The following is a 14,515-nucleotide window of genomic DNA, read 5'->3' as shown; positions in this document are numbered from 1 at the left end:
CCAACTGGAGACAGCAAGTCAGTTGGGGCTCCAGAGCTTGCTGTTTGATGAGTAGCTTAGTTCTTCATGTTCCTCACAAGACTGTTTTTATCATCCAGCACTTGCCAAGGCTCAAATGCTCAGTAAGTGTTTGTTGAATTATTTGTTGAATTTCATGACCTCAGCCTTTCCTAACTCTTCCCTGATCTACTCCTACTTTGGTCTACAATTGAGATTAATTCTTACCAGGCAACTCATAGCCCTAAACTGCAGCCAGAAAGGACAAGGGCCAGTAGGCCACAAAACTGATTGTTAAACTTGTTTATTTAACACAATGGGGAGACTTTCAGACCTCCTTTCCTGCCCATTAACTCATTTTAGACTCTACTTCCTGCATGTTCTCTAGGGAAGAGATAGGAAAAACTACGAAACTACTCATTTTTTACCTAGTCATATTCCATAGCCCAGCACTTCTGGGCCTACATCTGTCCGCAGCTGGTCCTGAGAAAATGTGGTTGGCCCCAGAAGCTCTGGGCAGCCTCTCCAGGACTCTAATTAGGCAGCTGGCAAGAACAAGAGTGTGCCCTACCAGCCTGCAGTTTTACTTCCTCTTTCCTCAGCAGTCCCCACCCCCAACACTCACCTTCCTTCCCCCCACACCCCAGCAAAGCGTAGGCAGTATCCTGAGCCTGCCAACCAATCACCCACATCAACTACTGAGACTGCTTGCCCCAAGTCTGCTTTGCTTTCCTTCTGATCCGGCCCACTGCCTGGTCTTGCTCCTCACACCACCAGGCTGAAACCCAGGGAGTGGGCAACAGTGGGTCTCTCAACTGCGAACAAGCCAAACTGACAGGAGTGACCACTGCAGGGGCAGCCACTGACTTACGTGTTCATGTCTCTCAGCAGAGCCAAATGCTGCAGTAGCCCTCCCACCAGGCCGTGAGGGGGGGACTCTTCCTGCTTGGGCAGTCGTGTTGAGAGCCTATGCATGGCCTACCACTCACAAGCCGGGACGCTCCCTCTGCTGACCTCCAGAGTCCTTGGCCAACCTCTAATGACCATGCGCAAAGTGGCAGGCCAAAGGTGTTGCAGCTGAGGATGCTACTAGTGAGTTATCAACTCACCGGCCAGGCAATGGGTTTACAAGCAAGTGGCCAGGCCTTCTGCCAGAACTGGTACAGGAGCCTCAAAGGCACCCCACTATCCTTGCCCCCCACAAACCAGGGCCTAGGAGGATGAACCTTATTCCAGCTAGAGGCTGCCAATCTGATCAAGGGTTGAGGTAACAGTGGGGGATGAAAGGCAGCCTGAGGTACATGCCAGATGCAGTCTTTGAGGATCTCAGGCCGGCCTTTTCCTGGTCACTCATTTCTGGCCCTATGGCTGCTTATTAGAACATGGAGTTGAGGAGACCCAGGCTGCTATGCATTGAGAGCTGGATCTAGGGGTTCCTCCCACCAGCCCACAGGCCTTAGTCACCAGAGGCAGTCCCAGGGAGCCCAACAACCCATCCACACAGCATTACAATGAGTCCCAGTGTGAGCTAGGAGGACTAACAGGAGACAACCCACCCCCTCCCTCCAACTCTAGGAACCAGGCAAACAATGCTATGAAAACTCAATGGAAGAGGCTGCAGCCATAAAATTCTGTTTAAGACAGATAACATGGAAAAAACGTTTATATGTTAAGTACAAAAAGGACATAAAATTGTATATACAGTAGAATAACAACTATGTAAACACACCAAAAATCTATGCACAGAAATGTCTAGAGAAACACTAAACACCAAAAGATTAGCAGTGGTAACATTTTGGTGGCAAACTGATTCTTTTTAAAAGTCCCAGATTTTTCTTAATAAGCATTAATTATGATTGCAACGGTTTTCTTAAAAAAAAAAAAAAAATACCCCACTGGCTGGTGGTTGAGCAGTGCAATGTCACTGTCACATATAAATCAGAGGCTTTGGCCCTGACTCTTGAGAGCGTGGTGCGCCCCCCACCCCCAGGAGAGCTTAAGCACCTCTGGCTCCTACTGAGGGTGTCCTGGCAGCCCTGGTGCTCCTCAGCCTCTCTGACCCACAGACTCTTTTCTCCCTTAATTCTGCCTTTTCCCACTACCACATCATCTTCGGTCACTTCCAGCTGCATCCTTCCCTCTCCTTCCCAACTCAGGAGCCAGCTCTGCAGCCACAGGTCCCCATAAATAGAAGCAGTGCAGTGCAGTGCATATTTTCAAAGGACATGGTGCCTCAGCTTTGGACACACAGGAACTCAATACAAATCATTTTCCTGCTGATAGACAAGTCATGGTGGCTGCTCTGGGTACAGATATGTTAATTATGCAGGCTTTCTTATTAACCTGTAGTTCCAAGTACTTTCTCTGAACAGTTATTCCTACCATGAATTTTCTATCCTGGAAAGCCAGGGGTGGGCAGTAACAGCTCAGATCACTTGGTTTCTAAAAGTCCCTCCACGCTGAGAATGCAGAGCTATACGGTGTGTGGCACCTCAGAAGCTGCAGATTCCAGCCTATGTCTGGGAAAGACGTAGGCCCCTTGCTTTTAAGGTTACGGAACAAGCCAAAAAGTAACTGCTAAAAAAGCAAAACAAAACAGTAATTGCTAGCAATTCACAGCCTATTCCTGCTGCTGAACAGAGGCAGTAATGGCTTGCTTTCCCCACTAGCAGCTAGGTACTCTTGGGCAAGTCAAACATAACCTTGTTGAGCCTGTTTCTGGATCTGCAGGGAATGTGTTACTTGCTTAGATGTTTGGGAACTTAGTGAAATAATATGCCACTTGTCCTGCTCTAAGAAGGCCATGCAGGGGAAAAGGCAATGAGCTACGTGCAGCTCACCTCAACCCCGATCAGGAATCCTCCCTCTCCCAGGAGAAGGCAAGGAAAAGAAGTTAAGAAAGCAGACATACCAGGTAAACAGGAATGACCTATAATTGGCAAAGAAGCCTCAGACAAGCTGAAAATGCTCTGGTTCCAGCATCCTGTCCCCAAATGCTGGGAGCCAGACACAAAAGGCATGCAAAAGTGACTGTCACACACATACAGGCGCAGACAGAGCATCACCGGGCAAAAAGGGGGCTAATACTGCAGAGAAGGCCCCAAAGTGCGGCTTGAGGAACACAAGGGAGTCATTCCAAGACCCTCATTTAGCTGCCATGGGGACAGCAAACACTCAAAAGCTTTGCTTTTGTTCAGTCTCCCAAAGGGAAAAAGGTAATAGGGAAGACTAACACTTGTGACAAACACTATTAGCAAGAATGCAGTCTTTCTCCTGGGGCAGAGGACTCTATCTCCTTCAGATACTTTTTAAATATGTGTGTGTATACACACACACACACACACACACACACACACACACATGCATACATACATATATGTATATATGTATGCACACACATGATATATTTAAATGAAGGTGTACACACATTGTGCTAAAATACAAACAACAGAAATTCCAAGTCATATATAAAAAGGCTGAATATAACATATAACATATAACACAAGCCTAGAGCCAGCTCCTGGTTGGGAGCTGGGGAAGGGGTGGTATCATCTGGAGACTATGTACACAACTTGCAGTGGGCAGGGAAGGCATCAGTGTAAACAACTCAGACTCACTCCACAATACTGGCCCACAGAAAAGCGTGATGTATCTCATGTACAAAAATAGACGCCCACCTTGCTTCTGTACAACCAAACTTGGCAGGCACCCAGAAGGACTGTGTGTTAGTTTTGATGACAGGGCACCACACCAAGCTGCTGCTAAACCTCCCAGCCCTAGGAACTCATCTGCTACCCCTCCTCCCTCACCCAGAGCCTGAGGCACACCCAGATCATCCACCCTCACATGACTAACTTGCAAGGCTTCCTGGCAAGCAAGGTCCTTCTGTATCTGTCCCTTTCTGACCCTAAGATATATGGAGACTTATTTCTGTAAATATTTGGCACCTAAGTAACATGATGGTTGTGGATAATGCCACAATGACACAGGGAGAACCAGTAACAAGACATGCAGGGTGAGGGCAAGGGGCACTGAGCTGCCCCAGCATCTCAAAACCAGAACTGTGGCTTCCCACGCATTTATGGGGGTGGGCAAAGGGATGTGCAGAATTAACAACTTCACCGACTCCTCAGCAGCAAATACATTCAAAACTGAAGGTGTCTTGAGGGCCCCACTATACCCTAGTCACGAGTCTGGTCACTCCTCTGGAGGAGCTCGGTGCAGTGACAGCTGGAAAATCTGAGTCCTGATTGAATCTGCCGCACCAAGAGTCCTTTTGAAGAAGCTTGACAAAGTAATTTTTTTCTTTTGAGCAAATGTACAGCACATCCTTGGGAAGGCCATGTGGAAGGATGCTCTCCAGCCCAGTCAAATGATCCAATCTCACTATTATCTTAGTTCCCTCTGAGTTTTTTCCTACTGGCCACCCTCGCTGTACAGAAAACAGCCAAGCACTATGCAGGTCAGTCATCAATGGTGGGCAACCAGAAGGCCTGGATGGAAGGAGAACATAAGTCAACTTTAAAAAGCCAAGCCCCTCTCATTTCTGAGGGTTTTTCTTACCCCTCCCCAACCATCAAGGCACCCAACCCCAAAGTTAGAGGAGTTATGGCTGGTGGCCTTCCCTCCTGACCAGTTGACTCTGGCAATCTGTGGACAAACACTCTCCCATCTATGTGAAAGTAAACATTGTCTAACTTCCACCATAGTGGTCCAGTGGTAAAGAAAAGAAGAAGTGCTGTCTGGGGAGGTGGGTGTTTGGCCTCACAGCTAATCTACCAGGTGACCTCAGACAGACCCTCTCATTCATGAGCTGTAAAAAATGTGAGGGACTGGACTGGATGGTTTTGCTGCATTTTTTTCTGACACTGTTTTCTTTGTTTAAAAAACAAAAAAAAAAAGAAATGGAGCAATGTGTTCTGGGTAGGCTAGTAATGAAATGCCTCATACCCAAATACCCAGGTAGGTTTAGGAGATGCTAAGAGGAAACTGGAGGCTGAGACTCACTGATGTTTTGTTCTGCTAGTGTTGTCTAGGAAGAGACAGGGGCCTGGAGAAAACTCTAACTGGTCAGTTGTGATCAACTGTAAGAATTTCTGATGAACTCAGCATAACCTGAGAAGAATGGAAAACTGAAAGGGTACAGCCACAAAAGGCTGGTTCAAAGTATTTTAAGAAGCCAAAAAGCTGTGAGGCATAGCCCCAGGTAGTTTGGGCATAAAACCAGGAGCCAGAGCAAAAAAACTGGCCTAAGATCTCCTGGGAGCTCGCGATCCCAGGTCATGGAAAGAAGAGCAAAAGTGAAAGACCAGCGCAACCAAAGATCAGATAATAGAGGTGAAATAGGGAAGCCACCAGCTGAGAAACATGAACTTGGGTGCTTGTAATTGTACCTATTTAGAACACAGCTCACTGTGCTCATTGAAGGACCCACCACCCCAACTGGAAAGGGACCCTAGATGAAGGACATCTCCCGTTGTTCACATACCATGTTGGAACAAGCACTGGCAAAGGTCATGAACTTGGGGTTGAACTGCAAACAGGTAATGGGGCCTGTGTGTTTACCATCCAACACAGCTACTTTTATACCACTCTCTCCATTCCAGACATGGATCTTGCCATCCTCTGAACCTGAAGAGAATGATCAAGGAATATAACAGCTCAAGGCACAATACAAAGACAAGTGGCAAACAGACATGGATTGACATCTGGAGAGAGGCCAAGCTTCAGGACCCAGCCACCAGCAGAAATGGAGAGGGAGTAATGGCAGTGAAGAAAAGACACTTTGGGAACTGATCTAGACCCTAGTTATTTGTTCCTAGGCAAGTCACTTCCCCTCTAACTTCAGTTTTCTCATTTAAAAAGGGGGCTGAATACGACCACCCTACGAACATCTACACTAAGGTGACTGAATGAAGGGTTACATCAGTGCTTGTAGAGTTTAACTCTATGATGGTCCAGGGAAGACCAACATTAACGCCCGTTCCCAGAAAAGAAAGCAAAGTCAGGACAGTTTAAAGACACTATACCTTTGACATAACGTGCTACACAGAAATCTGAGAAACTCTATCTCAAAAGGATAATAAATAATATCTTAAATTAGTTAAAACTAACAGAAATAACATAATGCACAGTACCAGATAAGTAACACCCAAGGGGCGGGGGGATAAAGGAAGCTTACCAATCATAATAAACTGCGAGTCTGGAGTAAACGAGGCCTCCAGTGTGACGGCTTTGCTGTTGGCATAACCCTAAAACAAGCAGAACAATTCTCATTACAGTGCCATTAACAAAAAATAATGGCCTACAAACACTGACCCCAGCACATACATCTTCTTCTTTTTTTTTTTGATGAAAAAAATTTTTTACAGTAAAATATAGATAACAATTTACTATTTTAAGTATTTTTAAGTGTACAGTTCAGTGGCACTAAGTATACTTAAAATGCTATGCAACCATTACCATCTTCTGCCTCCAAAACCTCTTCATCATTCTGAACAGAAACTTCATAATCTTTAATAGTAACTCCCCATTTCCCTCTTCCCCTGCTCCCTGGCAATCTCTGTTCTACTATCTATCTCTATTCTAGGAAACTAATATAAAAGTGGAATCGTCCAACAGTTGTCCTTTTGTGTCTGGCTTATTTCACTTAGCATAATGTTTTCAAGGTTCATCCATGTTGTAGTACATACATCACCTTCCTTTCTGTGAAACCCTTTCTTCCTCATGCACAGTGCTATGAAGGTTTCAAATTTGGCTACCACCCTTTACAATTCACCCCCTTATCCCCAACTCCATATTCAAGGGGGTAAGAAAATGTTTATGGTCAGAAGTTTATTATATTATCTAAACACCAAACTTGAGTCACTGGGTGAGAAGTGAATGTCTCAGAATCCAAAAGAAATAATGCCACGTGCAGGAAGAAAATGCAAGTCCATGCCTCGATGAGTGAGCCAAGGACAACTGCCGGTCTCCACTAAATAGCTGACACAATTCTCAGAAGGGATGAGCATGGAAAAAAGGTAGAGTATGGGGAAAAAAACATGGTTAAAAGTTGTCAGCTCACCCCAAACGTATGCATCACCACTCCCTTGAATGCATCGATCAGACGGATGAAGCTGCCATTGGTGGAGATGAGGATGAGTTTGCCATCATTGCTGAACTTAAGCCCTGTCCACTCACAAGTCCGATCATACTGCATCTTAAATGTCGCAAATGGCCCCTGCAAAAGACAGACAGCAGCCCTAGGCCCAAGGCACATCAATAATTCCTTCTGCCAGAGCCAAATCTCATTCTATCCCTTTAGATTCCTTTTTGACTAGGGAAAGCAGAAGATGAAGTACTGCTCTGACACTTTCTAATATCTACCACATACCTCCTCTACTGTAGAAAAAGGCTCTTAAATGTCCATCTCACCCTTCAAAACTTCCATAATATCAAGACGGTTCAAAGATTCAAAGATTTACCTTATCAAAAGAGCGAAGATCATAAAGTTTGACCATTTCAGAATTGACACCTGCAGCAAAAATTAATCCTTCTGGATCAAAAGAACAAACTGGCTTGCCCTGTAAATGCATGAGACCCTGAGAAAAAAGAAATTTTAAAAAAGTTAATGAACCCAGGATCCTACCAAAAGCAAACACAAAACTAACTAAAATGAAGTTAAAAAAAACCCTGGTCTCCATGCAATTGATTTCAGATCAACCCTAACTGTATAATTTTATAGACACTGAATTCAAATAAAAACAAATCCTTGGAGTCTAAAATATATAGCTCAAAGGCTCCAGGAAAACTGCTTTTAAAGCACTAAGCCACAGATCATAATAAGTATGCACCGGATTAAGGTATTAGCTTAATTACCAGCTACCTACCAGTAAAAGATCTTCTCCAAAATTTAAAGACTCTGGGATCCCAGGAAAGAATCACTGCTTTCCCCCTTCCTTGAGAGGGAGAGTTGAAAACGCTTAAAGTGTAACTGTGAGGCAACATTACCTGGCAGTTAGGAGACCGGAGATCCCAGAGCCGAATGGTCTTATCAAGAGACCCAGAAATGAAAGTGTCATCCACAGGTGACATGGACAAGGCCACCACCCTGCAATGCATCAAGATAAATAGTAGTTGAAGCGAAATATTAACAAGAATTGGATATGAACTCTAAACCACTTTACCTACCTATACATATGTGTTCTCCTAAAAACTCCATTTTAAGAAACACATACACAAGCAATCCGGAACAATCAAAGGCAATTAGTATAAAAAAGCAACTTAAAGCTACAGCATAAAAACATATGATTCCAATGCAAATCAAATCATAATGAAATACCACTTCATACCCACTAGCAAAGCTATAATCAAAAAGAGAGATAACAACTGTTGGTGAGGATGTGGAGAAACTGGAACCCTCATACACTGCCGGTAGGAATGTAAAATGGTACAGTTGCTTTGAATAAGTTTTATACTTCCTCAAAAAGTTAGAGTTACTATATGATCCAAACATTCCACTCTTAGGTATATACCCAAGAAAAATGAAAACATATGTCCAAATTATCCCCCGTACATGTATGTTCACAACAGCATTATTCATAATTACTAAAAAGTGGAAACAACCCAAATGTCCATCACCTAATGAATGGATAAAGAAAACGTGTTATTGTCATACAAGAATATTATTTGGCAATAAAAAAAAATGAAGTACTGGGGCTTCCCTCGTGGCGCAGTGGTTAAGAATCCGCCTGCCAATGCAGGGGACACAGGTTCGAGCCCTGGTCTGGGGAGATCCCACATGCTGCAGAGCAACTAAGCCCGTGCACCACAACTACTGAGCCTGCGCTCTAGAGCCCGCGAGCGACAACTACTGAGCCTGCGAGCCACAACTAGTGAGCCCGCGAGCCTAGAGCCCGTGCTCCGCAACGAGAAGCCACCGCAATGTGAAACCTGCGCACCACAACGAAGAGTAGTCCCCACTCACCGCTACTAAAGCCCGCGCGCAGCAATGAAGACCCAACGCAGCCAAAAATAAATAAAAAAGAAATGAAGTACTGATTCATATTACAACATGTATGAAGTGAAAGAAGTCAGACACAAAAGGCCACATATGATCTGGTTCCATTTATACAAAATATCCAGAATAGGCAAAGTTATAGAGACAGAAAGTAGATTAGTGGTTGCCAGGGGCTGGGAAGAGGGGAAATGGGAAGTGTTAATGGGTACAGGGTTTCTATTTGGGGTGATGAATATGTTCTGGAATTAGATAGTGGTGATGGTTGCCCAACTCTGTGAATATACGAAAAACCACTGAATTGTACACTTTAAAAGGATGAATTTATGGTACTGAACTATATCTCAATTTAAAAAAAAAAAGCATGATTCCTTAACTAGAGGTTTGTGGACTATACTGTTGTTCTCAAACCTGAGTGGCACCAGCATCACCTGGAGGGTGGGTTAAAACAGACTGCTGGGATCCACTGCCAGAATTTCTAATCCAGTAGGTCTGGGGTGAGGTCTGAGAATCTGTGTTTCTAACAAGCTCCTCAGTGATGGTGAGACTGGTGGTTTGGGCCCCACACTTAGAGAGCCACAGCCCTATGCTAATAGCCTATGCTATATTTCTGATATGGGTCCCCTCTTATGGTTACACCAGTCACTCACTGAAAAACACTTCTTCCAAGGCCTCATCCTGAGCTCTCTTGTCCCCTCTGCTCATGTTCTTGCTCTGCCACGCTCTGCGTTGAGGACACCCATCATCTCCCCGGCATTTGGGCCCAGCCCGTGGAGAAGGATGGCATGTGGCTCCACTTTACTTGCCTCTTGGAGCATGCCACAGCCCTAACCAGAGGGATCCTTGAGGTCCGTGGGCTATGACCTGTACAGTGCCTATGAGTCTGTAGTACCATCTACAGAGGAAGCCCTTGTGAAAATGGACACTCAGATGGCTCTTCCTTCTGGGTGTTATGGAAGAGTAGTTCCACATTCTGCCTTGGCTAAAAAACGCTTCACAGACAAAGGAGCTGGTGTCACAGGTGAAGATTACAGAGGAAATATTGGTGCTATACTGTCTCATTTTGACAAAAAAAAAATTGGAGTAAAAAAAGTGGATCAAATTGCACAGCTCATTTGTGAATGGGTTTTTTAAATGTAGAAATAGAAGAAGTTCAAATTTTGGATGACTCTGAAAGGGGTTCAGGAAGTTTTGGTTCCACTAGAAAGAATTAAAATGTATGCCATGAGTAAAATATGGAAAAATGTACTTTTTCTTAAAGTTTTTGACCAAAAAAAAAAAAATTCTTCCAATATAACTAAATTAACATTTGCACGAGATCATCAACTTAAAAATTTAAAAGATACTATAAGCCAAAATTTCCTGGGAATGCTGAGGTGGTAATAAAACGGAGTGAGCAGAATGCATATGAACATGTAATTTTACATCACAGTATTCAGGTCAAAAGTTCAGAGGAAGTCTATCTTGGCACAAGGCTCTACGATGAGAGGTAGAGGGAATACAAGGAGGAACAAGACTTCAACTCTAAGGAAGCTTAACTGTCTAGTCCAGACAACGTCCAAGAGAGGGTCAGAGAAGGCTTTCAGGAAGAAGCAGCACCTGTGGTGAACAGGGTTTCAATGGGAGTGGCCTTTCTGGAAGTTGCCAGATAGGAAGGCATGAGGCAGTTCAGGAACCAGCCCAGAGTTCACTTCAACTGGAGTGGTAGGAGATAACACTGGGAAAATGGGTCAGGCAGAGGGAAAAGAATCTGACTCCAAGGTTTCTTGAGGGAGGCTGTGGTCAGAGCTGTAAAAACAGGGTGCAGAAGCAGGATGTTGAGGGACGGGGAGATTAGGAGTTGACAATAATTTACCTGAGCTAGGACAGAAGCAAAGGAGTATGGAGCACAATGACACATGAGGTTAAACCTAAGTAGAATCAACGGGATTTAACAACTCACCGGATGTGAAGGCAGGGAAAAAGTAGTGAACAGGTAACAGAGACTTTGAGTCGGGAGAATTGGAAGGGACAGAGGTGAAGAAACATGAGGCAGACAGAGGAGCTGGCCCAAGGAATTTAACGATGGATGGAGTATTGAACCTGTAGGTAGAAGTTGAGTCTGGAAATTATGGGCTGAAAATACTGATTTGGGAAGCTATCTGAGGTGAATGAAATCAGTGATGGCCCAAATACCAAGAGGAGGAGAAAAAAGCTAGGGTAGAACCTTGTTTAGAGTCAAAAAGAGAAAGAGAGGCAAAAAATAGCAAAAACAGAACCAAGATGAGAAGCCAAAGGAAAAAAAGTTTTACTGAGAGGTTAAGCACCAAAGAGTCCCAGGCAGTGGATTTTACCTGGAGGCAGCAGGGAAAGGGGAGTAAACAGCTTGGCTTAGATGAGTGAGTTAAACAGTGAATGAGTATGAGGAGGTGGAGAAGGGAATATGCAGATTATTCTTTTATCTTTGATGGCGAAAAGAAGTGGGTGACATGCTCAAGAGATAAATTTAATATAAGGAAGATAAAGAAGACCATAAGGAAGATAAAGAAGACCGAGTAGGTTTCCCCTGGTGAGTAGGGCTTCCCTGGTGGCGCAGTGGTTAAGAATCCGCCTGCCGGGTTCAAGCCCCAGCCCGGGGAAGATCCCACATGCCATGGAGCAACTAAGCCCGTGTGCCGCCAATTACTGAGCCTGCGCTCTAGAGCCCGTGAGCCACAACTACTGAGCCCAGAGTGCCACAACTACTGAAGCCCGTGCACCTAGAGCCCGTGCTCCACAACAAGAGACGTCATCGCAATAAGAAGCCTGCGCACCACAGTGAAGAGTAGCTCCCGCTCACCACAACTAGAGAAAGCCCACGTGCAGCAACGAAGACGCAACGGAGCCAAAAATAAAATAAATAAAAGTAAATAAATTTAGAAGACCAACTAAGTTTGTGGGCAGCAAAGTCCAGTAAGGAGACGGAAGTAAAAACAGAGGGGTTGGTTTTCTCAAAGAAGAAAAGGCTACTTCTTTCTCAGGGAAAGTGTTCTAAGGAAGAAAGGAGTTTAGGTGAAAGAGGAGTTGAACTCATTTTGGATGGCCTTGATTTTCTCAAAAAAGGAGGGACAAAGTCATCTATTAAGAATCAGGAGGTCAGGAGGTCAAGAGATTGGGCAACTGGGAAGATTGGAAAGAATTTCAAACAACTGCAATCAACTCTTTTATTTATTTATTTATTTTTTTGCGGTACGCAGGCCTCTCACTGTTGTGGTCTCTCCCGTTGCGGAGCACAGGCTCCAGACGTGCAGGCTCAGCGGCCATGGCTCACGGGCCCAGCCGCTCCGCGGCATGTGGGATCTTCCCGGACCGGGGCACGAACCCATGTCCCCTGCATCGGCAGGCGGACTCTCAACCACTGCGCCACCAGGGAAGCCCTGCAATCAACTCTTAATTACAGACAGTATATTTGTGAACATTAATTTGACTATAAACAAGCAAAAACATCTACTTGTCACAAGCCATTCTTTGAACTACACAGTAACCAACAGCTGCCACCTCTTATCTTCAGCAACACAGAAATGCCCTTGCCCAATCAGAAGTGCAGCTGAAAACAGTGCTCTTGGTCTACCTCCTGTCAGGGCTCTGAACCACTCCAAGCTACACAGGGTTACTGTACATTTGCAAAGGAAAGCACCTATGATTAATATATCATCCAAGGGAAAATGTGTTTAACATTCAGCCCAAACTCGAAAAACTGGAGGAAAAATAACAGGGGAATTGGGATGAGACAGAGAGAAGCAACCTGCATTACAGAACAGAATAAGGGGAACTTCCCTGGTGGCTCAGTGGTTAAGAATCTGCCTGCCAATGCAGGGGACTCGGATTCGATCCCTGGTCTGAGAAGATCCAACATACCATGGAGCAACTAAGCCCATGTGCCACAACTACTGAGCCTGCACTCTAGAGCCTGCAAGCCACAACTACTGAGCTTGCACACCACAAATACTGAAGCCCTCATGCCCTACAGCCCATGCACCGCGACTACTGAAGCCCATGTGCCTAGACCCTGTGCTCCTCAACAAGAGAAGCCACAATGAGAAACCTGCGCACCACAAGGAAGAGTAGCCCCCGAGCGCCGCAAATAGAGACAGCCCGCGCGTAGCAAAGACCCAACGCAGCCAAAAAAAATAAAAATAAATATATACCTTTAAAAAAAAATAAGGAAACAAGTTTCTTGACTTTCAAAAAGTACGAAAGGAAAATTTTATTATTTTTTTAAAATAAATTTATTTATTTATTTATTTTTGGCTGCGTTCGGTCTTTGTTGCTGCATGCGGGCTTTCTTTAGCTGCGGTGAGCGGGAGCTACTCTTTGTTGCGGTGTGCGGACTTCTCACTGCGGTGACTTCTGTTTTGCGGAGCATGGGCTCTAGGCACATGAGCTTCAGTAGTTGTGGCACGCAGGCTCAGCAGTTGTGACTCGCAGGCTATAGAGTGCAGGCTCAGTGGTTGTGGCGCACGGGCTTAGCTGCTTCACGGCATGTGGGATCTTCCCAGACCAGGGCTTGAACCTGTGTCCCCTGAATTGGCAGGCGGATTCTTAACCATTGTGCCACCAGGGAAGCCAACAATTTTATTAATTTTTTTTTACATATTCATTAAGCTCTTCATGTGGAACACATTTATGTAGAGCAGGGTCATGCTGAAATGGGGGCCACCTATACTGGAAGGCCTCAAACATGTAAATGTACTTTCATTAAGGGATGTCTGATATTTGGGATCCCTAAATGCCAAATGTTATTTTTACTACATAGGTTTCCACTGAATATCTTTAATCCACATTCTTCCTATTAATGTTTTAACTGAGGTTTCGGTTTATCTATGAAGTCCTACCCCTGGCCTCTACAACCTCGATTAATCATGAGTTGACTGTTTAGGGAAGGTTAACAAGAGAAGATTAAGAGGTATGCCAAACAGCGGTGAGAAACTAGCTTCAGTTCACTAATAAAATCTCTCCACTCTTTCATTCTCTGGATAACCTCAGGGATAAAAGAACTATCTACTTCTGTAACACGTGCATCTTACCTTTTGCTATGTCCAGGAAAGTATCTGATGTATTTGTTGTCATGCAAGGACAGGTAACGGATAGTATCTGTAAGAAGATAAATAAGGCATGATGATATCCTACTATTTTTAAAGGAATTTACTTTGCATTTTCATCTTGAAAGGACAAGGTCAAAGAATTCATTGTTTTCCATAATCCAAGCAAGGTATGAATAAATAATAGTGAATAACTACTTTTCACGGGACTAGAGATTTCACGTAATTCAAAAGCAGAGTTCTCAAGTTGACAGCATATACAGCAATGTTTAAAATCACTATTGCTGCCAATCTTTGGCTTCTGCATAGTTACAATGAAACTTGTCCTGCAAATATGCACCCCCCCCCAAAAAAAAAACTCACAACAATTTTAATGCCCACAGAATGGCAAACCTTAAAGAAAAATATATGGCTACTGAGGAAATAGACTCAAAGAATTAAACAGCCATGCTGAGCTGAG

The 14,515-nt window shown here is 44.4% G+C and overlaps 1 protein-coding gene and 1 pseudogene across 2 annotated transcripts in view; one reads left to right on the top strand and one right to left on the bottom strand.

Annotated features, from left to right (window-relative positions):
- WDR82 (WD repeat domain 82) overlaps positions 1-14,515 on the bottom strand; it is a 30,518-nt gene that overhangs the window by 9,044 nt on the left and 6,959 nt on the right. The window contains exons 3-9 of one of the 2 annotated variants that reach the window (XM_030867350.3): positions 14,041-14,107; positions 7,990-8,089; positions 7,464-7,580; positions 7,064-7,219; positions 6,179-6,248; positions 5,486-5,628; positions 3,269-4,490 (exon numbers count right to left, since the gene is read on the bottom strand). In XM_030867350.3, the coding sequence (XP_030723210.1) occupies positions 4,461-4,490; positions 5,486-5,628; positions 6,179-6,248; positions 7,064-7,219; positions 7,464-7,580; positions 7,990-8,089; positions 14,041-14,107 (683 nt within the window). In that variant the 3' untranslated portion in view covers positions 3,269-4,460. Of the gene's footprint in view, positions 1-3,268; positions 4,491-5,485; positions 5,629-6,178; positions 6,249-7,063; positions 7,220-7,463; positions 7,581-7,989; positions 8,090-14,040; positions 14,108-14,515 lie in introns of those variants that run through there. The other variant, XM_070046631.1, reaches the window with a different exon arrangement.
- Positions 9,781-10,209, top strand: LOC115858947 (deoxyuridine 5'-triphosphate nucleotidohydrolase, mitochondrial-like; annotated as a pseudogene).

The sequence above is a fragment of the Globicephala melas genome, chromosome 11 (assembly GCF_963455315.2).
Source record: "Globicephala melas chromosome 11, mGloMel1.2, whole genome shotgun sequence".
Classification (NCBI taxonomy): Eukaryota; Metazoa; Chordata; class Mammalia; order Artiodactyla; family Delphinidae; genus Globicephala; species Globicephala melas.
This window is presented reverse-complemented; position numbering and strand designations above follow the sequence as displayed.